This window comes from Gadus chalcogrammus, chromosome 8, assembly GCF_026213295.1.
Source record: "Gadus chalcogrammus isolate NIFS_2021 chromosome 8, NIFS_Gcha_1.0, whole genome shotgun sequence".
Classification (NCBI taxonomy): domain Eukaryota; kingdom Metazoa; phylum Chordata; class Actinopteri; order Gadiformes; family Gadidae; genus Gadus; species Gadus chalcogrammus.
The window spans coordinates 7,482,400-7,504,344 of NC_079419.1; the positions used below are offsets into that span (position 1 = coordinate 7,482,400).

At 47.8% G+C, this 21,945-nt stretch overlaps 3 protein-coding genes across 3 annotated transcripts in view; 2 read left to right on the forward strand and 1 right to left on the reverse strand.

Annotated features, from left to right (window-relative positions):
* The window catches only part of LOC130387227 (uncharacterized), a 5,635-nt gene extending 1,274 nt beyond the window's left edge, over positions 1-4,361 (forward strand). The window contains exons 3-8 of the mRNA XM_056596241.1: positions 1-584; positions 1,655-1,739; positions 2,336-2,576; positions 3,041-3,126; positions 3,243-3,436; positions 4,102-4,361. The exon at positions 1-584 is cut by the window's left edge and continues 20 nt beyond it. Of these exons, the coding sequence (XP_056452216.1) occupies positions 1-584; positions 1,655-1,739; positions 2,336-2,576; positions 3,041-3,126; positions 3,243-3,436; positions 4,102-4,361 (1,450 nt within the window). The remainder of the gene's footprint in view (positions 585-1,654; positions 1,740-2,335; positions 2,577-3,040; positions 3,127-3,242; positions 3,437-4,101) is intronic.
* A 3,312-nt stretch (positions 4,362-7,673) lies between these two features.
* On the forward strand, positions 7,674-15,244 carry tal1 (T-cell acute lymphocytic leukemia 1). Its single transcript, XM_056596553.1, has 4 exons — positions 7,674-7,827; positions 9,178-9,700; positions 10,590-10,678; positions 12,555-15,244. Exons 2-4 carry the CDS (start codon positions 9,210-9,212, stop codon positions 13,067-13,069), a joined length of 1,095 nt encoding a protein of 364 aa, XP_056452528.1. The 5' UTR covers positions 7,674-7,827; positions 9,178-9,209; the 3' UTR covers positions 13,070-15,244.
* A 3,610-nt stretch (positions 15,245-18,854) lies between these two features.
* On the reverse strand, positions 18,855-20,775 carry LOC130387228 (inner ear-specific collagen-like). The gene is made up of 4 exons (XM_056596242.1): positions 20,271-20,775; positions 20,154-20,198; positions 19,778-19,849; positions 18,855-19,648 (listed from the first exon to the last, which is right to left on the reverse strand). Exons 1-4 carry the CDS (start codon positions 20,773-20,775, stop codon positions 18,855-18,857), a joined length of 1,416 nt encoding a protein of 471 aa, XP_056452217.1.
* Positions 20,776-21,945: the final 1,170 nt, after the last annotated feature.

Here is a 21,945-nt window from a genome sequence, read left to right on the forward strand (position 1 = left end):
GCAGCCGCTGACGGTCACCTTCGCCGGGGCGTTCATTTTGGGGGAGAACAAGGAGGGCGACGGCGGCTGGAGCAGCTCGGGCTTCGGCAAGCTGAGGAGGCGGAGCCTCAAGGGCCAGAGCCGCCTGGAGGCCGGCAACGGCCCCTACGGCGCCTCGTGGGTGCACCGACGCAACTCCAACCCCAGGAACCGGACCCTGGCGCGCAGGGCGGTGTCCTTCGCGCCCGGGAGCCCCGTGGATCTGGAGCTCCGTGTCTGCGAGGCACCCGGGGGCCCCGGCGAGCCACAGGGGCCCCCCTTGCCCATCAAGTCTGCGCTGAAGTCGAGCTCGAAGAACCGCGGCCTGGCCGCGGCGCAGTCCCAGGGGGCAGCGAGTCAGGCGGGGGCCGAGGGCTGCGGCCCCCAGAGCGCAGACCCCCTGGAGACGGCGGAGGCCAGGAGGGAGGGCCCTCCGCCGCAGGGGGGCCCCGGCGCAGGGAGCCTGGTGCCCTGCATAAGACCCTCCAGCCTTAAGTACTCCTCAGCCAGGATCGGCCCCGACCTGCCGCCTGCTGACCTCTGGGACGTCACTCCGGATGGTCCAGGTGTGTTGATGAGTGAGACCATGAGTCGATATGGATAACATGTTGTCCGGCATGTGGTTATTTATTAATTTTTTTCAGAAATTGTATTTGCGTAGGATAAACCCCTTGAGAGGAATCCTCTCGTTTTCGAGGGGGTCCTAAAAGTACATTACAAGACAAAAAACGCTCAGCAATTTACAGACATACAACAACAAAGACAGCAGGCATCAACACAAACATAGCAGAAATGGGTACAAGAATGAACACAACCTCTCAATGACCACAAATTGGCCTTAGCATTAGCATAGTAAAACTGAAAGAAGTAACCTAATACTATTGTAGCCTGGCATGGTGGACGGGCGCTGAATTGTCCTTCAAAGGAAATGATACAGCAGTAAGCAAACAAGCTGAAGTTCAGCTTGGGTTCTATATAGTCTGGAGCTCAGCGAAATACAGATCTCCATTTTTATGTGTTGTTTTTTTGCAGATTCACTACTGGACACTATTTAATCCACTGCTAACGTTTTGAACCCTCTAGACCAGATCCGACTATAGATTTGAATCCACTCTGCAAAAGCTTGTTACCTCTCAGTCTTATATGTATTATTAGAAAAAAAATGCAGCCCATGGGATCAAAGTTTTCCAAATTAATCCCAACAATGGTGAAGTAGCAGAAAAATGATTTCCTCTGCTCAGGGCTGGGTTCGGGATTTAAAGAATCCTGTAATCAGTTCAGTAAAGCCAGAAGAGTTAATAGTCCATAATAAAAAGAGAGAAGGAAAAAAATATTGAACTAATCCGTGTCAATAGTCTGTAACATAGAGAAATAAAGAATAAATAGAAAAGTACAATCTTTTAAAACTTTTAATTGCCTGGCATGTCGTTTATCCCTCTCTTTCTCTCTCTATCTCTCTCCCTCTCTCTCTCTCTCTCTCTCTCTCTCTCTCTCTCTCTCTCTCTACTCTCTCTCTCTCTCTCTCTCTCTCTCTCTCTCTCTCTCTCTCTCTCTCCCTCTGCAGGTATGTCCCAGGGCGGAGACCCCGGGTGCGAGGGCCGTCCCAGCCCCCGTTGCATGGCCCTATCGCGGGCAGAGGACCTCCGGGCGGAGCTGCTGAGGGCGGAGCATCTGAAGGCCGAGGCCCAATGGGATGCGTTCGTGGACACGCCGTCGCCACGGTGAGCCTGAACCAATAGGACGCTGTCGTAACCAATGCCAAATGCACTCCTGCTATTCACTTACACCTAATTCTTTAACCCTCACACTCAAAGCAAACCAGTGACCACCAACGTTCCGCCACTAGGTGTTGCCATTGGCCCAGCTGCGCACGTTATAAATGTATCCCCTTTAAAATCCTTATTAACATAAATAATGCATATTTTTCTCTCATATCAATTGTGTCGTTACCTGGGGTGGGCTGCTGCCTAAAGCTAATTGCTTAGTTGTAAGAGGTTTCAGACATTTCCTCTTGAAGTTATTTGTCATTTTATTAAATGCTGCCCTCTGCTGGTGAACTCCGGGTATTAGATATCTATCAGATCCTTGCGATTAAAACGGCCGTAGTGTGCACGTGTCTCCATCTACCTAGCCACGTCAACGGATCAATCGAAATAAATTATTTTTATTTCAATTATTACTTATTATTTATTATATATTATTATTGTTTATTCGATGTGGACACAGCAATTACATTGGACAAACCAGATGCGGTGTTTGAGTGTTTTCGCACACGTGCTAGTTTGCAACACTTGTCCACAATCCTGCGTGTTTGTAGCAAAGTGGCGGCGGAGCGAGACGGCCGGTCCAAGCTGTCCCTGCGGCGCTTCTTCTCCTCCATCGGGCTGAACAGCGTGGGCAAGCTGGTGAAGGGCCGGCGCTCCAGCAGCATGGAGCAGCTCAGCCTGCCGGCGGACCCCCGCGGGGCCCCAGGCTCCCCCTCCCCAAGCCCCACGCGCCGACTCCCGGCCCCCGGCCGCCTCCAAAGGACCCCCTCGCTGCAGAGCCTGCACTCCACGGTAGGGGGGGTGTGTGTGTGTGTGTGTGTGTGTGTGTGTGTGTGTGTGTGTGTGTGTGTGTGTGTGTGTGTGTGTGTCTCTGTGTGTGTCATGGTGTCAGTTGATTTGCATTGTATTATATATATATAATACATTTAAAAATATGATTTGAATTGTAAATGCATGCAATATTAAGAAACTATAATCACAAACATATCGTGTACAAATATATACTTTTTTTAAGTCCATTTTCTAGTTACTTTTGAAAATAAGTATTATTATATATATACTCTATTTAATAAATGTATCCCTTTTAAAATGCTTATTTACATAAATAATGGATTTTCCTCTCGTATAAATGTTATCATTACCTGGGGTGGGCTGCCTAATGCTAAATGCTAAATGATTATTTACGGATTATTACACTATTCACATCGCATAGGTTAAGCATTTGGGTGGATGTAATACCAATGTCCCGCCACTAGGTGTTGCCATTGGCCCAGCTGCGTAAGGCCTCCTCCGTGCAGAGTCTCGAGAAAAGAACTGAACGGTCGACTACACTGGGAGAAGTGCAGATACCAAAAGGCCTGGCACCCAGGTAGAACATGTGTCTTCCATTACACAGTCATAAACCAAATTAAACCAATTAAATAAATGTTCCTAACTGCATTCCTTCTGTTCCGACAGTCCTGCGAGCCCGCAGGTGGAGCTGCGTCGGGGTCTGAGCGTGGAGGAGGTGCCGGTCACCTCCAGGACGGTGCGTCCCGTCGGTAAGGTGGCCCAGGCCTCCCCCGACGGGACCCTCCTGCTGGAGCTCACCAGACCCCCCAACGAGCCCTTCGGCTTCCTCATCTCCAGAGGCAAGGGCCGAGCGAACACAGGTAGGCTCTTGAATTCTGTTTCGGTTTATTGCTGCTGATAATATTTATTGCTGTAGTATATTTTTAATCTGCGCTAGTATGTGTGCTGTAGTATGACTGGGCACCATCACAGTCAGCGTACAGCCAAATACAAAAGACATGTAAAACCACATATACCAAAAACCATCAGGTTATACAATCTTATAGTCACAACGACGAGCTTAAACCAATAAAGTGGTTGAGTCACCAGATTGCCGTGGCTTGACTCCATAAGCATGATGGCGAAATAAAAAAAAACATGTACAGGAAATAACAGCATTGGCATCGAGCCTCTTTTCTCATCTTCTTTTGTTTTTCCACCCCTAAAATCCCGTCCTACTTCCTTCATCCACTCCCCTATTCACACACACACACACACACACACACACACACACACCCACGGACGCACGCACGCACACACACACACACACACACACACACACACCAACACACACACACACACATACCAATACCCACCCCCCTCCCCCCAAACCCACCCTAACACACAAACGAACACACCCACACACACGCACGCACGCACACACACACCCACAACTCCCCCACACAAACACACACACATCCCACCCCCCCCCCCCCCCAACACACCCCACACACCCAAATACCCTCCCCCCCCCCCCCCCCTGCAGGCGTGTACATCGAGAAGGTGGGCAGCAACAGCAGCAGCAGCGGCAGCAGCGTGGCGGGCGTGGACGGGCCCTACGCGGGGCTCCTGGGCGTGGGCGACGAGATCCTGCAGGTGAACGGCGAGCCGGTGGCGGGGCTGACCCTGGACCAGGTGACCCGCCTCATGACCCGCGGCGAGAGCACCGCCTGCCTGCGCGTCATGCCCTGCCGCCGCGGCGGCCCGCCCCTCAAACCCAAGCCCACCGCGGGACACGCCCCGTAGGGCGGGAAGGGGGAGGACCACAGCGCCGGGCCGCTCGCAACGTCACCGGCCGGTGACGTTATGAGGGGTGACAGGGGCGGGGAAGGGTCCACAGGGGGGGTAGGGGGGGGGGGACAAGAGGCTGGGGTGGCACACGCCTCGCCCCCCCCTCCCCCCGGTCCAGAATAGGTGGTGGCAGATTTGGCACCGCATGTGCGCCCCCCTTCTAACGGTGGTCGTTGATAGGATCTTAACCCGTCAATCAGAGTCCAGGCGCAGGAACCGTTGAATCTTGGATAATGAACCCGCTGCGGCGAACGGATTGGACTATTGCACAATACAATAACAGAAGCGCTGTAGCGCAGGAAAACCAATACAGTTGTTTGGATAGGTTTTCCACACTGCTCTACAGAGCTACAGTGTTGTGGTCGGGACCCCCCTCCCTCCCTGTGTTATTGTGGGCCACTCCTGGACCCCTATTAAAACAAGTCTGGACAGGCCTCTGTCCATGAGTCAGTGTGGTTTATTTAGATTCTATGGGTTTTATTATAATAGAGTGGGATTCTAACGTTTGTCACAGAAGCCATGGAAAGTTTGCAACTGAGTGACTTCTCAACTGAGTGCCCTTTCTCTGTGGGCAAATTAAAATGGGTTTAATTGCAATATTTAGCATTGAAATCAATGAAAAGCCAACCTTAGTCATTATAACAGTTATTTTAGCAGACACATACAGTGCATTGAGATAAGGTACTGTTTAGGCCTCTTGCTCAATGATGTCCACTACAGGCAGGCTGTGTACGATGGGGATCAGAAGCAAAATCTTTTGGCCCACCTCACCACTACACCAACCTGCCCCCCCCCCCCCCCCCCCCCCCCCCCCCAAGCCCCTCTCAACGATGTGACAGGAAGCAGGACCTGTGAAAAGAGGATGAAAGTCTAACATGACTTTTGTGTGCGTGTTACATCCACTGATACAGGATAATCCAAAGTCTATGTTGCAATACGCAATGTTGGACGTTTGCTAGTTCAGCTTCCATAATGGTTCGATCCATGTGATAATTTTTATATGTTTAATAATGTTCTGTTGCACAATCCAGAAAATATGCTATGTATTGGCACTTACAGCACCCACTCTGTTTGTGTACTTTTGTTGTTGCAATCACGTGGTTACGATGCACAATTACATTGTTGTTCGTAATAAATAATTGTTTAAGCAAAGATGATGAAAAAACATGTTATTTGCACGATGCCACTGATCATATGATTCCTGAATAGATAAATAAAAGAAAACAGAAGAAAAATACAGTAGCACACTATACTGTCCACATGGCACAGACACACGCACACACATACGCGCGCACACACGCACACACATACGCGCGCACACACAGACACACACACACACACACACACACACACACACACACACACACACACACACACACACACACACACACATATAGACACACACACAAACACATACATAACGACAACCCATTTGACGTTGGCTAATAGACCTTGGCATCTAGCCCATAGTTTATACATATAAAATGCTTGATATGTACATTTACCATTTACTAATTACCAATGTATCTAAAAGAGAATGTTTGAGATTCTTCAAAAAAAAAAAATATAATAATTTCATAAAACAGCCATTTATTTGCACAAAGAAAAGAAAAAAAAAACAGAAAGTGTCACGCTCAGATAGATAATTTGTAAAAGTGGTCAAGAAACCACTTCAACCGAAAATCTACTCCTCCAAATCTTGGCACGGTTGTTGGTTTCGATTTCCCTTGTTACCACACAGGATGCAGAGAGCGGCTCGTGAGTCGTGAGTGTAGCCGTCTGAGAGGCGTGTGGTCGTGAGCTGGGAGGAACCGTCGTGAGGTTCCAGGGTTTTCCTCATCAAAGTAGAAATAGCCCATGTTGTAGTTCCAAATGTAAAGGTCTAAAGATGGATCATAAGCTATATATCTATCTGTCTGTATATATGTATGTATGCATGTATGTATGTATGTATGTATGTATGTATGTATGTATGTATCTATCTATCTATCTATCTATCTATCTATCTATCTATCTATCTATCTATCTATCTATCTATCTATCTATCTATCTATCTATCTATCTACCTATCTCTAGCTTTCTATATATATATCTGTGTACATTGAATGTAAATATAAATGCATCTATATATATATATATATATATATATATATATATATATATATATATATATATATATATATATATATATTTACAGTAGCCTAGACCTATCTATATCTACCTTTTATTCGTTTGACAACCTGAATGGCTATTAGGTAATCTGAAGACACTTGTGTGGTCTCAACTGATCGTCTAGTTAAATGTAGGCTATATATTTTAAACGGCCCTTTATCCCACAAAAAGCGGACTGATTTCCATCCGTGATGAGACCCCGGTACCTGCGGCCGTTCCGCCTGATCCTGAGTGTTCTGTGATAGCGACTCACCGTTGATCTTCCCAGCGCTTTATCTGATGCTGCTGGGCCGATACGCATTTATCTGTCTAAACCATGTCTCCCATTGCGGACCCTGGGGATTAGTGGGCCCAGTCCCAACCTCATATCGACTCCAGCCATACAAGCACAACAAGCCAATGTATCTTTTTTTTCTTTTTCAGTATTTTGCCATCTCCGCTCTATAGGTCAGATTTTAAAAATATAAATTTGAAAACCTGCCTGATTTTTATCAGCCATTAGCTGCGACTATTATAATAACAATAGGTATTGTAATTACACACTGTGCATTGATGCCACAGGGCAATAATTAGATCCGTGTTATGTTCGCTGTCGTTGACCTAGTGCCTAATACCTTTCAATAGACTGCTACATATTCTATTGAAGCCTTATAGTATTCAAATAATGACCGGCCCTTTATCATCATTGTCTATGGTGGAACAGGCTAAGAGCTTTTAGTTAAAAAAAAAAAATAAATGAAGAAAAAATAACAGGCCGAAAAAGATTAACCTTTTGCTATTGCTTTCTTTCATCAAAAAATTAAAAAGCACCTCCACCATATAACTCAAGCTGCACCTCGCACCGTTACGGGCCTGCTGCTGCTGCTGTTTGCCTCCCTATCGTTTTTTTATGCGTTGCCCTCCACAAGCCCGTATAGCCCATACGACAGCCAAATAATAATGAATCATTTCATAAATAATGGGTTTAGGGGGGCTTATCGGGACGAAGAGGCCGCTGCCGCGACTCTTATCTGGCCCGGCCACATTGCGGCCTGTGTTCCGCTCCCCATACTGATGCAGCGAGGAATAACTCAGAGTGACTTCCAGCTCCACACACACACACACACGCAGATATATACACACACACACATACACACTGTTCCACACTGTTCCACCACTGGCACGGAGGGGGGGGGAAAGCTCAGATATGGATGACCCACTCACAAAATGGCTCCACTTACACAGTAACGTCAACAACACGGCAGGAACGGTAAGGGCGAAACGCGTATTTCTCTTATTTTTTAGCGCCGGGGGAGGGCTTTTATTTTGGTGTGAATATGCGTACATTTAATTCGCGTTGTGTGGGATTTTTGTTTTCGTTCTGTTATTGTCCGATAGGACGGATTTCACTCTGAGGATAAATAACGGGCCACAGGCCTGTTGTAAAATGTCCTGCATTAAAATGCGCTGGTGGGTTTCCTCAAGTCTGTTTAAATATTATATTGTCTTGTAATATGATGGAGATATCAGGCTGTAATAACAAAGAATTAGATCTAAATATGTGTTTATAGGACACCGATTACATAGGCTATGATTAGCATACCTTTTGATGTTCTCTGAAACCCCATCACAACCAGGCCTCGACCAAAAATAAAACCTAAAATATTTATCCTGTATTTGCAACAATGGACCGCAGATAAGAACCTTCAATGCATCCATAGCTTTATTATATCAGCTTTTACCACCACTGTAGTGCCAATAGGAGTAAGCTAACGGATGATATTATATCTCTCGACAGAGAACGTAAATTATCGTTAATAAACAGTATTAAATCAATGTCACATTATTGTTGCCAATATCCATCATTTAGCAAATGTTGCTGCAGAGGAACAATAACGCTCCCATCGAGAGAGTATATTCCAGTAGCCTACAGCCAGTCCAGGGCCAAGTTCACTTTACACACATTAACGGTCGTTATGTGTACATTAACATTTTCAGCCCAAACAATTCAATAGATTCCATTATTATAGGTCATCGGTAATACTCGAATATTAAACGTAATCATATTGTATATTTCTTAACATAAAGTAGGCAAGACAATATAAGCACGGCCACTTAACATTATAAACGTGTGGCATTCTGTTAATCTTAAAGGGGGGGCGTGGGGGGTCCCTAAACCTTATCTTTTCCAAATCGGTTGAACTTAAGGGAACACCCAAACCGCCTTCGCTGAAGAAACAGGCTGCACCGCAATCTGCAACCTGCAAACGGTCCGAGAGGAGAGAGGCATTCCACATCCCGGGACCTGACATTACATGATGTTGACATCGTTTCGTTCGTTGAAAACCACAATATAGGCCTAGGCCTAATTATTACAAGATCCGTTGCATGCGGGGCTTATGAGGGGAACAATGCATCCATTCCTAGGTAATTAGATGGTCATTGGTCAAATTGATTAACGAATCATTTCTGGTGGGCCTCGTTGTGGGCAATCCGTTGCTGTGTTTTTTATTAAGGCCTATTTTGAGTAGAGGAATCGAGGAAAGATATCATAGGGTTCAGGAACGGTTTGTCTTTTTTTCCATCCGAACATAAGGCGTAATTGTCGGACCTATTTCAGGATCTAGGGCTCGTGGGTTTGTGCGCGTGGTGATGAAAATGATGGAAAAACGGAAGCAAGAGCTTTGTCCCGGGAGTCCCGACGTGGCGTCCAGTCCTCGAGAGAAGGAGGACTCCATCACCAGACTCAATGGATGCAAAGCTGACGAAGACTCGAGGGAGGCGGGGGACTTCACCGGAGAGGGGGTTAAGGAGACAGATGATGACGTCCCTCTGCAGAACTCGAGCAACGGGACCATCATCATCATCAACGGCGTTGCCAAGGAAACTGCCTCTCACGACGCCCTTGACCTGAAAAGGGAAGTGCCAGTGATCGAGCTCTCGAGGAGAGACGCTATAAAAGCGCTAGAGCAGAGGACGGAGAGCCATTTGGTGCCGAGCACGGAACTTCGCAGACCTCCCGTGCAGTTTCCGCTACCGCGACGAGACGACGCTCGAATGGTGCAGCTGAGCCCCAACGCGTTCCCACTGCCGGCGCGAGCGATGCTCTACAACCTGGCGCAACCTCTCGCCGCCATCAACAGGTAATTATGAACATGTATAGACATGTTTTGTCTATTTTTTTAATCGTTCATTGTTATTAGTTATAGTTTTCACAATGGAAGTTTGAAAAAAGTGAATAATTTAATGAAGATTAAAAAGCAACTTGGTTATTGTAGCATCGGCTGCTTTTCGAAGTGCATGTCAATGTGTATGTGTGTGTGTGTGTGTGTGTGTGTGTGTGTGTGTGTGTGTGTGTGTGTGTGTGTGTGTGTGTGTGTGTGTGTGTGCGTGTGTGTGTGTGTGTGTGCGTGTTTGTGTGTGAGCGTGCATGCATGCTTGTGTGTGTGTGTGTGTGTGTGTGTGTTTGTGTGTGTGAGCCCGGGTGCATGCATGCACATTGATTCCAAATCATTTTTCACATTGATTATGAATTATCTATTTTTGATAGAGTTTCTGCCAGAAAATACATGTTTGTGTGAGTGTGTGTGTGTTTGTAAATGTGTACGTGTGTGTCTGTGTGTGTGTGCGTGTGTGTGTGTGTGTATGTGTGAGCGCGAGCCGCATGCACATTGATTCTAAATCATTTTACTGATTGATAATGCATAATTCCTTTTTGATAAGAGTTTTTGCCAGAAAATACTGTGTGTATGTGTGTGTGTGTGTGTGTGTGTGTGTGTGTGTGTGTGTGTGTGTGTGTGTGTGTGTGTGTGTGTGTGTGTGTGTGTGTGTGTGTGTGTGTGTGTGTGTGTGTGTGTGTGTGTGTGTGTGTGTGTGTGTGTGAATGTGTGTGTGTGTGTGTGTGTGTGCGGGTTCATATGTGTGTGTCTGGGCATCCATATGTCTGTGGCCTGTCCAGGCGTTAACCTAACCCATGTGTGTGTGTGTGTGTGTGTGTGTGTGTTGTTCGTCCCGGTTCTCCCCTGTCTTCAGTCTCGGAGGGGAGTCTGACCAGTACGGCATGTACCCCAGCAACAGGGTAAAGCGCAGACCAGCGCCTTACGATGTTGAGATCGACGAGGGTAGGCGCATTTTAGATCTTTATAAGTATGGTAAGGCGCACCTCTGCTGTGTCCTCTTCCTCCTCTCCGCTCCATTCCAACCCTCCTCCTCCTCATCCTCAATCGCCGTCAACGCGACTCCCATCCAATCAGCATGCACCCCCGCGCTCACGCCGCCGTCAGCCCGTTCCCCGCCTTCCTCACGCTCTCTCACCCACTGTCACTGGAATTATACTTAAAAGGAAACAACCACACGCTGGATGTGAACGTAACGCAGCCCTGCAGGGTGGAACGCCTGCGGTTTGGATGTGGGATTACAGGCGTTCACCCGTGTGTCAGCAAGGATTGCCGATTTTTTTCTTTTTCAGGCTAGAGCTGAGGTCTGTAGGTAAAACATTTATAATACATCCACTGCCCACTCCCTGTCACACCGGGGGATGGAGGCTGGGGGTGGAAGGCTGGGAGGGGGGGGGGGGGGGGGGGGAGCGGGGGTGGGCTGCAGCCCTCCAGTCCCCATGCCAGGGTTTCTACTGCAGCATGGGCTGGGGGATTAAGATAGTCTGGGTGTGTTCCAAGGGCAGCACGATAGACAGGAACACAGCGTGGATGGGGAGCGGGAGGAGGGCGGTTGGGTTTGAACGTTACCTGCGCCTGTGCCTGCGTTTTGCGTTGTTTATAAGATCACGTGACGTTATAACACCGTATTCGAGGAATCGTCATGTCTTATTCCTTAATTTTGGTGGTTGGTCCGATGCCGATATATTTCAGAATATGGTGAGAAAATAAGAAAAAAATTGAATATTGAAATCTAATAAATGTATTTCAAACCCTAGAAACAACAACACATAATTCCATGTCGATGTATTTGGCAGTATTCGTCAAAAAAATTAGTTATTATAGCTGACATTCACCGGATAAGGCCGATACGACACCGTGTTCATGATAAACTATTAACTCCATGGTGTAAAGGCACCATAGAGTAAATATAAATAATGTAACTACGTTTTGAAATCATATCGAGAGCAATTTTGTCACGTAGCGCCATCTTGTTTCTGAAGCCTCTGAGGCTCTTTTTTCATTTTCACATTCTTTCATCCAAATCAAAGTTTATGTGCATCAATGGCATTTCATTTAATGTTTCCACCAGCTTGTTTGTCCTCCTTTCCTCTCCTCCTCTTCCTCCTCCTCTTCTCCTCCTACTCCTTCTCCCCTTCCTCATCCTCCCCCACTGCCTCCCTCTCCCTGATTTCCTGCTCTATCTCCTCCTCTTCTCCTCGAAAGCCTACATGTCTATCCCCTCTTCCCTCCTCTTCATCCCTCTCCTTCCTCTCTCCTACCTCTCTCCTTCCTATCTACTTACTCTCTCCTTCCTATCTCCTTCTTATCTCCTTCCTATCTCCATACTCTCTCCTTCTCTCTCCTTCCTCTCTCCTTTCTGTCTCCCAACCCCCTGTAACCTCTCCTCTTCCACTTCCTCCTCTTTTCCCTCGAAAGCCGACATGTCTATCCCCTCTTCCCTCCTCTTCCCTCCCCTCCTTCCTCTCTCCTCATCCTCTCCTCCCTCCCTTTAACTCACCGATCGTCTCCCACCTCTCTGTACCCCCGATCCCCTCCTCCATCCACTCCTCCATCTCTCGAAAGCCTACTTTTCAATCCCCACTTCCCTCTCCTTCCTCCCTCTCCTTCCTACTTCCTTCCTCTCTCCTTCCTCTCTCCTTGCTCTCTCCTTCCTCTCTCCTTCCTCTCTCCTTCATCTCTCCCTCGTCTCTCCTTGCTCTCTCCTTCCTTTCTCCTTCCTCTCCTTCCTCTCTCCTTCCTCTCTCCCTCGTCTCTCCTTGCTCCCCGTAACTCACCGTGCGTCCCCCGAAACCCCCTCTGTCCCCTCTCCTCCCTCCAGCCGGCCAGCCCAAGATCGTGCGCCGCATCTTCACCAACAGCCGCGAGCGCTGGCGCCAGCAGAACGTCAACGGGGCGTTCGCCGAGCTCCGCAAGCTCATCCCCACGCACCCGCCGGACAAGAAGCTCAGCAAGAACGAGATCCTGCGGCTGGCCATGAAGTACATCAGCTTCCTGTCCAACCTGCTGGAGGACCAGGACGGAGGGCGGAACCCGGGCGACGGCGACACGGGGCTAATGGTGGGGCCCCGCGACGGGTGCCCCATGCAGGGCCCGGACGGCACGGTGGGGGGCCTGAGCCGGGAGGACCTCCTGGACACCATGTCGCCCGGCTCCAGCTGCGGGAGCCTGCCCGACGGGGACGGGGAGGGCAGCCCCGAGAGCTTCACCGAGGACCAGGATTCACCGCCGGCGGCCCCCAGGACTCTAGGTTCCACGCGAGGGCCCCCTCTGCACATGTCCACCCGTGAGCTCCGGCGCAATGGACGGCCCTTGGACGGATCCGGGCGGCGATGATGGCGGCCCGCCGGCGAATGCAGACGGCGGACCAGACGCCCCTGAGAGGGGGAGGGGACGGCCGTGAGCGAGGAAAAAGATGGCTGTCCGACTGGCGTCCGGTCTAGCGGCGCTGGGTGGGGGGGTTCAAGGTGCTGCGCTGAACGTAGGAGCGTTGACCTCGGACACGTTTGAAGAACCCTCAAGCCTTCAAGGTAGATTAGCATCGGCCGCGGCGTGGATATTTTGCTCAACTTAAAGACTTGTAAATTCTGCATGTCATGCGTCTTTGACCGACCTGCGGATCAGAACACATCCGGCGCTCGGATGTCATCGAAGTGGAATTACTGGCTGATGGCTGTAACTAAAGTATATACAAAAGAGAAAGAAAACAAAGTAGGACGACGCAGATCATTCACAACCTATTATTTTGTGGTTCGTTGTCCCGTGTTGACTAAAGATTGAGGGCCGCTGAAGCGATTGGGACGGAAAGAATACGGGTTCCGTCCAGAATCTCACCATTTTAATTTACGTGTTTTTCGATTTTGCTTCAATTAAAATGGTTCCAGAAACACCTAACGCTAAATATAAATCACGCCAGCACACACGAACAAGCAAACAAAAATATAATAATATAATCCTTGACAGAAAAAAGAAATAGGACATGATTATGAATAGCTAGACTCAATTGCAACTCTTCAGGTATGAATTGTAAATAGCATTACATTCCCATTCTACAATGTATAGACAAGATGTGTACACGAGACCGCATTCATTTGCGTCCGGGTTTTTCCCGAATTGTCTCCTAAGGTAAGGGAATGCAGATTGGGAGCGCTCAAATTGTTCACCAGGCAATAAGATTTATACATCAAAGTGGTACCATAATTGTTTGCCTGTTAGACTTTGGTGATGAAATAATCCTACCACATTTGGCAACAGAAAGCCAAACACGATTTCACAGCCTGAAGACAAATCGTACAATTTCTATTGGCTGTGGAGGTACAAGGCCGTGTTTCTTAAAGTGTACAATATATGGGTCATAGGAACTCAATAAGTGACTAAGGCCGTCCTTTTTATATGAATGTCTATGTTTGAGTGTGTTTTTTTTTTTTAATTAAAACTATAATACCGTTGTAGTTTAGAAAGGTACACAGAAAAAATACCCCATCTAGCAGACACATATACCGAGGCACAGACACATACGCATTGGCACACGCACACACACACACGGGCGCGTGCACACACACACACACACACACACACACGCGCGCGCACACACACACACACACACACGCACACACACACATACACAAACACACACACACATGGACACACAGTGTGTGTTAGATCAAACGACACCAGCAGTCTTCTGCCAAAAGAGACAGTTGGGTATTGCTCCCTTTTCGTCCGTTCTTCTGCCTTTTCAGCAGAGATTAGTAGCCTATACTGGTACCTTTGGTCACTATGGTATTTTATGAAAGGGACATTATGTTTGGTAATGGAATAATTGTTGTATGATAAATGTAACTATAAATATATCCAATGTTAAGTGAATGAATTTTATATTAAAAAACATCCAAATAAATCAGCCAGAGGAAATGCCTTTGTGATCTCTTTCCAGTATTGTTTGCATTGTGCATGTTTCCTGCTAAGAGTATTTATAATTAAACAGTTTTATAATTAAACTTTCTATACAGCTTTCTATAGAGCTCTCTCATTTTGCTCCACCCCGCACACCATGGTGGACACAAACCCTTCGTCTCCCATGGAGCTCCGATGGAATTTTTTGCTTCCTCCCAAATAGTGACGACTTCCTATGGACGGTGAGCATAACTTAGTGACCTACAGGATATCCTGCCATTGTGAAAGTGGTTTAACAGCCTGCAGAACGTTTGCTTGTACAGCGCTAGTGGGCTCGCACTACGGAACAATTACATTGATCTCTACCTCCATTATCCGCATTCAAAGACACACACATACACGTACACAACCGCACGATAACGGTAGCACAATAAAAACTCGAGGATGGAAATACGGGAGGAATCTATACATACATAGTGACTGTTTGCGCAGACTTTTTTTTTTCACAGAGAAATATATGCCAAAACTTAAAAAATGAAATTATTTATATCTCCATTTATTCCAATCACTAATTATCTACCTTTGACAAGTTGATGATGATAAGGGACTTAACGGTATTCAAAGAATTAGAAAAGAATTAAAGGGGAGGGGGGACGTTTTTACTTTATGTGGATAATTGTAGAAGTCCAGGTGTTTGGGGACCCTGCTTGTTCTGAGCTCTGCCTGCATGGGGCATGAGAGAGAGAGAGAGAGAGAGAGAGAGAGATATAAAGAGAGAGAGATAGAGAGAGAGAGAGAGAGCTAGGAGATAGAGAGGAGCAGAGAGAGAGAGCGAGAAGAGAGAGAGAGAGAAAGAGAGAGAGATAGAGAAAGAAGAGATAGCGATAGAGAGAGAGCGAAGAGAAGAGAGAGAGAGAGAGAGAGAGAGAGGGCCGGGAGAGGGAAGTAGAGAGAGTGGGTGGGGGTTGGGAGAGAGAGCGAGAGAGAGAGAGAGAGGGAGTGAGAGAGAGGGGATCTCCAGCTTAACGCCTGCCAAACACCTACCTGCTCCAGCGCTGCTTGCTGCTCAAATACAGGAAACAGCTCCGAAACCAAGAGGACAGGTCTGTGTTGTGTGTGTGTGTGTGTGTGTGTGTGTGTGTGTGTGTGTGTGTGTGTGTGTGTGTGTGTGTGTGCGTGTGTGGTGTGTGGGTGTGTTGTGTGTGTGTGTGTGGTGGTGGTGTGTGTGAGTGTGTGTGTTTGTGCGAGATGGGGGGGGAGGGGTGGTTGAAAGGGACATAGAAAGAGATAGTGTGTGAGTGTGTGCATGTGTGGGTGTTTGTGTGTGTGCCGAGTGCACAGTCTGTGTGCCTGTGTACCTGTTTGTGCTTCTGTGAACGTGTGTGTGTGTGTGTGAGAGAGAGGGAGAGAGCGAGAGAGGGAGGGAGAGAAAGTGTGTACGTGCATGTGCAGCTTGTGTTTGTGTGCATGTGCGTGCGTGTTTATCAGCTCAGTGCAGATGGGTGGCAGAGTGCCTCTTGCAGCCAAACGATTCAGTATGCTAATGAGTTGTTATCTGTGGCGCTGCAGGAACAATATACTGTCTCCCTCACAGTAGGGATCCAGCCTGTTGGGAGCAGATTACACTGCACCCTCCGCCAAGGTAGTTATTTATATTTTCACACTGGCTCGTAGAAAACACATAAATGCACACAGGCATATTTACACATGCCTGCACACACACATATATGCATGTAATCAGGCATGCATACACACTTACGGACACACACACAGACACACACACACACACACACACACACACCACACACACACACACACACACACACACACACACACACAAACGCGCCGGCGCACACTTGCAGATACACACACGTGCGCAAAGTGTGCCTAAACACACCCACACACACTCGCTTAAACCAACCAACAAACAAGCAAACAAACAAAATTATGCATTTTCCATAGTAAGGGGTAGCAAAAATTCCCACTGTCGATCACAATGTTTGGACCTCACCACCAGAGGGGGGTGTCTCGTGGGCTTTCAATGGCTAATAACCCATTCCAGATCGCGCGCCCCTGGCTAATGAAAAAATGTCTTTGATCTCAAATATTGACATAAATAATGGAATGATGTATTGAGTCAAGGTTGCTTCATTATAAGTAATTAGCCCTTAATTTGCTTTATTGTTATGAATTAAACATTGGGTTATGTTTTTAACATATCAAAAACAAAGAGAAAAGAAGCGCATATTTTTATATAAAAAAGACTGCACAGAGAGTTCTTGTGAGTTGTGAGTGCCAGCATTGGCATATTCTGTATAATGCATAAATAATTGCTGTAAATAATTGATGTGGGCACCTAGGTACTGCACCAAACTTGCTTCTGCAGCATGCCAATGAATGCTGATTGACAACAGTAAACATTTTACTGTTATTTTATGGCTTTGTATGCAAGTCAAGAAAAAAAGAAGCCAAAAGCTAATGCTTTTGGCAGTCACCCATTTTTTTTATACATTTCTCAAACAAAATTCACTTTTTATCATTACTGGGTTTTATGGGGTTTAATAAATTCTGTCATTTGTATGCAGCTATGGAAATTGTTATTCTAATTACCTGTTGCATTTTAAAATACCGCTTGGCACTAATGTTGCCAAGTCCATAAAGTATAGAGTGATTGATTAACTACAACAAAAAAGAAACCCCAGTCTAAAATAACAAGCACTGTTATTAATAATGTCGACATTTAGGTAAGTTTGGCAAAGGGGGAGAACAAAAACATGAAGAGAGCATTCAGCTTTCCTTTGGTTGGTTCTTGCTTCATTTTTGGAGCTGTTTCCTTTTGCTGGGATTGGAAACAACCTCTCTCTTGATGCAGTAACGTTATTAACTGCATCTCTATGGCATCATGCCTATAGGACACAACATCTCTCTGGGGATGCAGTAACATTATTTCAATGTAATGAGAACCACACAAAATTGTAGGATTTCGATTTGTGTAACAATGATGTGATCTCGAGACCAGTTGGTCACTGCTTATCAAACTGTTAAACCTGCGTCAATGCGGAAACAAACCTCATTGAATGTGTCATGACAGCATGTTGGCATATCTATGGACAAATGTCTTATTTTTGAGGTCCTGATTCAATACAATTTCATGTTTGAATTTGTCATTTATTTGATTAAAAAAATAAAATGAAATGGAATATGATGTTAAACTTAGGCTCATGCTCAACTGCCTGCAGATGAGATGAGACAAAAAGATATGACAGACAAAGAAAAAATAATAAACTTAATCTAAACCTAATTCCACTTCTCGCTAGCCGTTTCCCTACTTTGGAAACACTTAAATTGCACTGAATGCAATAGCTTTCATCCGTGTGTTTTTCTAAATATGGATTTTCATATGCAACCATTTATGCATCTATCCCTTTGAAACAGATGTTCAATGTTGTGTCTTTCTCCGTTCCTCCCTCCAGCATATAATAGATGTCAGTTTAGCTTATTGTTGCACATATAGGCCTACAGTTGAACAATTATAGCAACATCAATTTGAAATGTACTCCCAATAACCCTATTATTTCTGGAAGGGTGTCTAGTTAGTTAGTAGGCTAGGGAGTACGTTTCTTTATGTTTTATGCTGTTTACCTTTCTTTCTATATTTTGTTTATTTCGTTCATTAAATATAGTTGCAACCCCCTTCAACTACAGTAAACAGTACCAGGTCTAAAATCTCACACTGCGGCTCTTCTATGTAAATCCTGAGCTTCCTGTGCCCTCTAGTGGTACAGAAATGAAAATATTGTTCATCAAATTTCACATAGTCATCGACGGTGACTTGATCATTTCTGAGTGGTTTGAAATGAATGCTTGCGGCTACAGAAGTCCCTCTCGTTTTATAAACACAGACGAAGACTTTAAAAATGATGATTGAAGAGTACCCAATTTTATTGCATTGTTAGAATACAGAATACATTGTTAGCAACAGTTGTTGCGTACAGGGTGTTAAACTCACCCGTGTTAAGGGCAGGCGAAGCATTGATTAAGATGAGCCGTGAAAGCAGCAAGCTGGCACATGACTAGCAGTGGCGTTTGACAGCATATAGATTGATTAAGACTGAACCGAGTAGTGCAAAACGGGCTAAAGAGGGAGCCCCTCTTCTAAAGCAGGGTGGAAGGCAGAGTTCAGACGGTGGGTCGCAGGCCGGGCGGTCGGGCGGAGATCCCCCGGTCAGAGGAGTGCGGCGCCCGGGTAGAGCAGGAAGCCGGAGAAGGTGCTGTCGTCCTCGCTGCTGGAGTACACCCCGTTCCAGTCCCTCAGCGTCTCCAGCCACACCTGGTCGCCGGGGACCAGCTGCAGCAGCACCAGGTTGGAGGCCTGGTCGATGTCCTGGCCGTACAGGGAGTCGCGCGTCCGCACCTTCCGCACGCCGTTGACCACCAGGGCGGCCCTGAGGGGCCGGTTCCGCACAGTGAGGTGGTAGGCGAACACGTACAGGCCCGGGTGGGTGGCGTTGAACTTGCTGGCGGAGGGGTCCCAGTGACCCTCCTCGTTGTAGAACACCTTGTCGAACTTGACGGGCAGGCCCGGCGGGGGGAAGGACTTGCTGGGGTACAGGCCCACGCTGAAGGCCGAGCGGATCATGGGCGCATCTTCTCCAGGGGCCCCTTTAGGGCCTCGAACGCCGCGCGGGCCCTTGTTGCCGCGGTCTCCCTTGGGCCCCGGCATGCCTCTCCCCCCCGGGGGACCTAGGTTCCCTCGGTCTCCCTTGGCTCCGGGCTCTCCCTTCTTCCCTGGTAGGCCGTCGGTGCCGTTCAGACCCGGCTCACCCCTCTCGCCAGGGGGTCCGGCTGGGGGCAGAGGGCACTCGCCCTTGTCCCCATTCAGACCCTTCAACCCCGCGACCCCTTGGGGGCCGGCGGGGCCGTCGATCCCCGGACTGCCCTTGGGTCCAGCCTCTCCTTTGAGACCCGGCTCGCCCTTCAAACCGGGCTCCCCTTTCTCTCCTCTGAGACCCGGGTCACCTGTGGGGAGTAGAGATCTCTTCAGCCGCCCCATTCATTGAGAAAGCTTCAGGCTCTTCTAACCATAAGCAGCCATTGCCAGTGCATTATTACTGTGATACCATGGAGCGGGTGCTGCCAGACGCCTACCTTTATCGCCCTGTTTCCCCATCAATCCCGGGACCCCGGGAGGTCCGATAGGCCCGGGTAGACCAGCTTGACCTGTGATATGTAGAATTCAGAAGACCCTTTATTGTCATATTGAAAATAAATACATTATAATGTAGTAGTGGCTATGTTGGCCTCCCAGCTGAAAGGTTCTAGGTTCCATCAAACGTCTAACTCCAAGCTTCATTAAAGCGATACTCCTCACCCCGACCGGCTCCTTAACGACATGTGTCTGAAGTCACTGTAAATCGCGGATGAATAAAGTCCTCTACTATACGACTAAAATGCTAAACAATGCATACGTTACATTCACTCCAAGCAAAAAGGAAGCGAGCCTGCATGGGAAACCCGCGTGTACCTGCGTCTCCATTAAGTCCATTAGCTCCGGGCATCCCAGGTTCACCTGGTAGGAAGACAGAGGAGAGCAAGGCGTTAACAAACAACTAAATGAGCCTTTACACTTTTTCAATTCTACCCGAAAGGACGTCTAGGCCCTCGTTTGATGTCTCCCGCCCTGGTAAACGTTCTCCTATGTGACGTATATCACCTGGCGGCCCGAGGGATTTCTTGTTGGGGGGGCAGCATTCACAGACGTTGTAGAAGCACTGGCTGAGGTCTATGGTGAAGTTATCGGGGCGGACCCCCGGGGGCACCACCGCGTCCAGAATGAAATCCGTGGGGTAGGCGTCTTCGGAGAAGGTGGTGCTGTCGGTGGGAGACAGGGAGTAGGTGTCCGTCATGGACTCTGTGGTCTCGTCGGTCGCCATGCTGCTGGAGGACATCGGGGGGATGGTGGTGGTCCTCCGGACCCTCCCTCCTCCTCCTCCTCCTCCTCCTCCGGTTCCGGAGCCCGCCCGGGGGGGCTTCTTGGTGTTCTGAGGTTTGGGCGAGCGGGCCGTGGTCCTGGCGCCGGCGGCCTGCAGGGCCAGCAGCACCAGCAGGGCGGCGGACCAGAGGAACGCCGGCTGAAGACGTGCCATGCCTTCGGGTTTACGTGTGTGGTGATGAAGACCTGCCCCGGTAGGAAATAAGAGAGACACGTACAAAGCAGAAGGGCTGGAATCAACAGACATGTTAACATTACTTAGGAATCAATCGATCGTGTTGATATTTTGAGGAAGGATCTCGGATTGCTCTCGACCAGAAACGTATTTGTTTCCACGATAAGGATAAAGTTGACTCCCATCGCGGAGACAACATTGCCATGATGTCGAGTCCCGAGCAGAGTGGTCCGGAGAACCTTACCTTGCTGAGAAGATGACTGGCAGACTCAGTCCATGCTTTGGTGGTTGGTGCTGTGCATGCCTTCCTTTATAGTGCCCGGCTTGTGCTGCGACCGCTTTACTCTCGAGCCAACGAGAACACGAGGGATTACAATCATCAAGGGTTTAGACAGGTTGGGTGGGTTTGTAGGAACATATTGCATGACTCCTGAGGGACATGGAACTGAAAGTCTCAGGACTGCATACAATACACACACACACACACACACACACACACACACACACACACACACACACACACACACACACACACACACACACACACACCACACACACACACACACACACATACCCACACCCACACACACACGCACGCACACACCAACACACACCATGACACACACACACACACACACACACACAAACAGACCAACACACACGCATACTCAAACACCAACACACACACACACACAAACAGACCAACACACACACAAACTCAAACACCAACACACACACTCAAACAGACACACACACACACACACACACTCTCACACACACCCACACCCACACACACCCACACACACACCAACACACACAAGACAACACACACACACACACACACACACACACACACACACACACACACACACACACACACACACACACACACACACACACACACACACACACACACACACACACACACACACACACACACACAAACATATAATCTGCAATGACACCCCATACAGTATAGGTGTTACATTGAACTGTGTTGAGTACCTTGTGGCTACTATGCTAATTGGCGCTGCTTTAAAGAAGAACTGACTCAGGGCAAACCCACCGAGACCAGGATCCATGTCCCAAAACGGGCCATAACAACATTGATCTCACCATTCTCCTCCTTGATCTAGGAAGCCCAAAGGC

Excerpts from the sequence above, each read along its gene's own strand:
- tal1 (XM_056596553.1), top strand. The coding sequence starts at position 9,210 with ATGAAAATGATGGAAAAACGGAAGCAAGAGCTTTGTCCCGGGAGTCCC. Across the intron at positions 9,701-10,589 it reads CCTCTCGCCGCCATCAACAG|TCTCGGAGGGGAGTCTGACC; the intron begins GTAATTATGAAC and ends CCCTGTCTTCAG. Across the intron at positions 10,679-12,554 it reads CGATGTTGAGATCGACGAGG|CCGGCCAGCCCAAGATCGTG; the intron begins GTAGGCGCATTT and ends TCCTCCCTCCAG.
- LOC130387228 (XM_056596242.1), bottom strand. The coding sequence starts at position 20,775 with ATGGCACGTCTTCAGCCGGCGTTCCTCTGGTCCGCCGCCCTGCTGGTG. Across the intron at positions 19,850-20,153 it reads TGGACTTAATGGAGACGCAG|GTCAAGCTGGTCTACCCGGG; the intron begins GTACACGCGGGT and ends TACATATCACAG. Across the intron at positions 19,649-19,777 it reads GGGGAAACAGGGCGATAAAG|GTGACCCGGGTCTCAGAGGA; the intron begins GTAGGCGTCTGG and ends TACTCCCCACAG.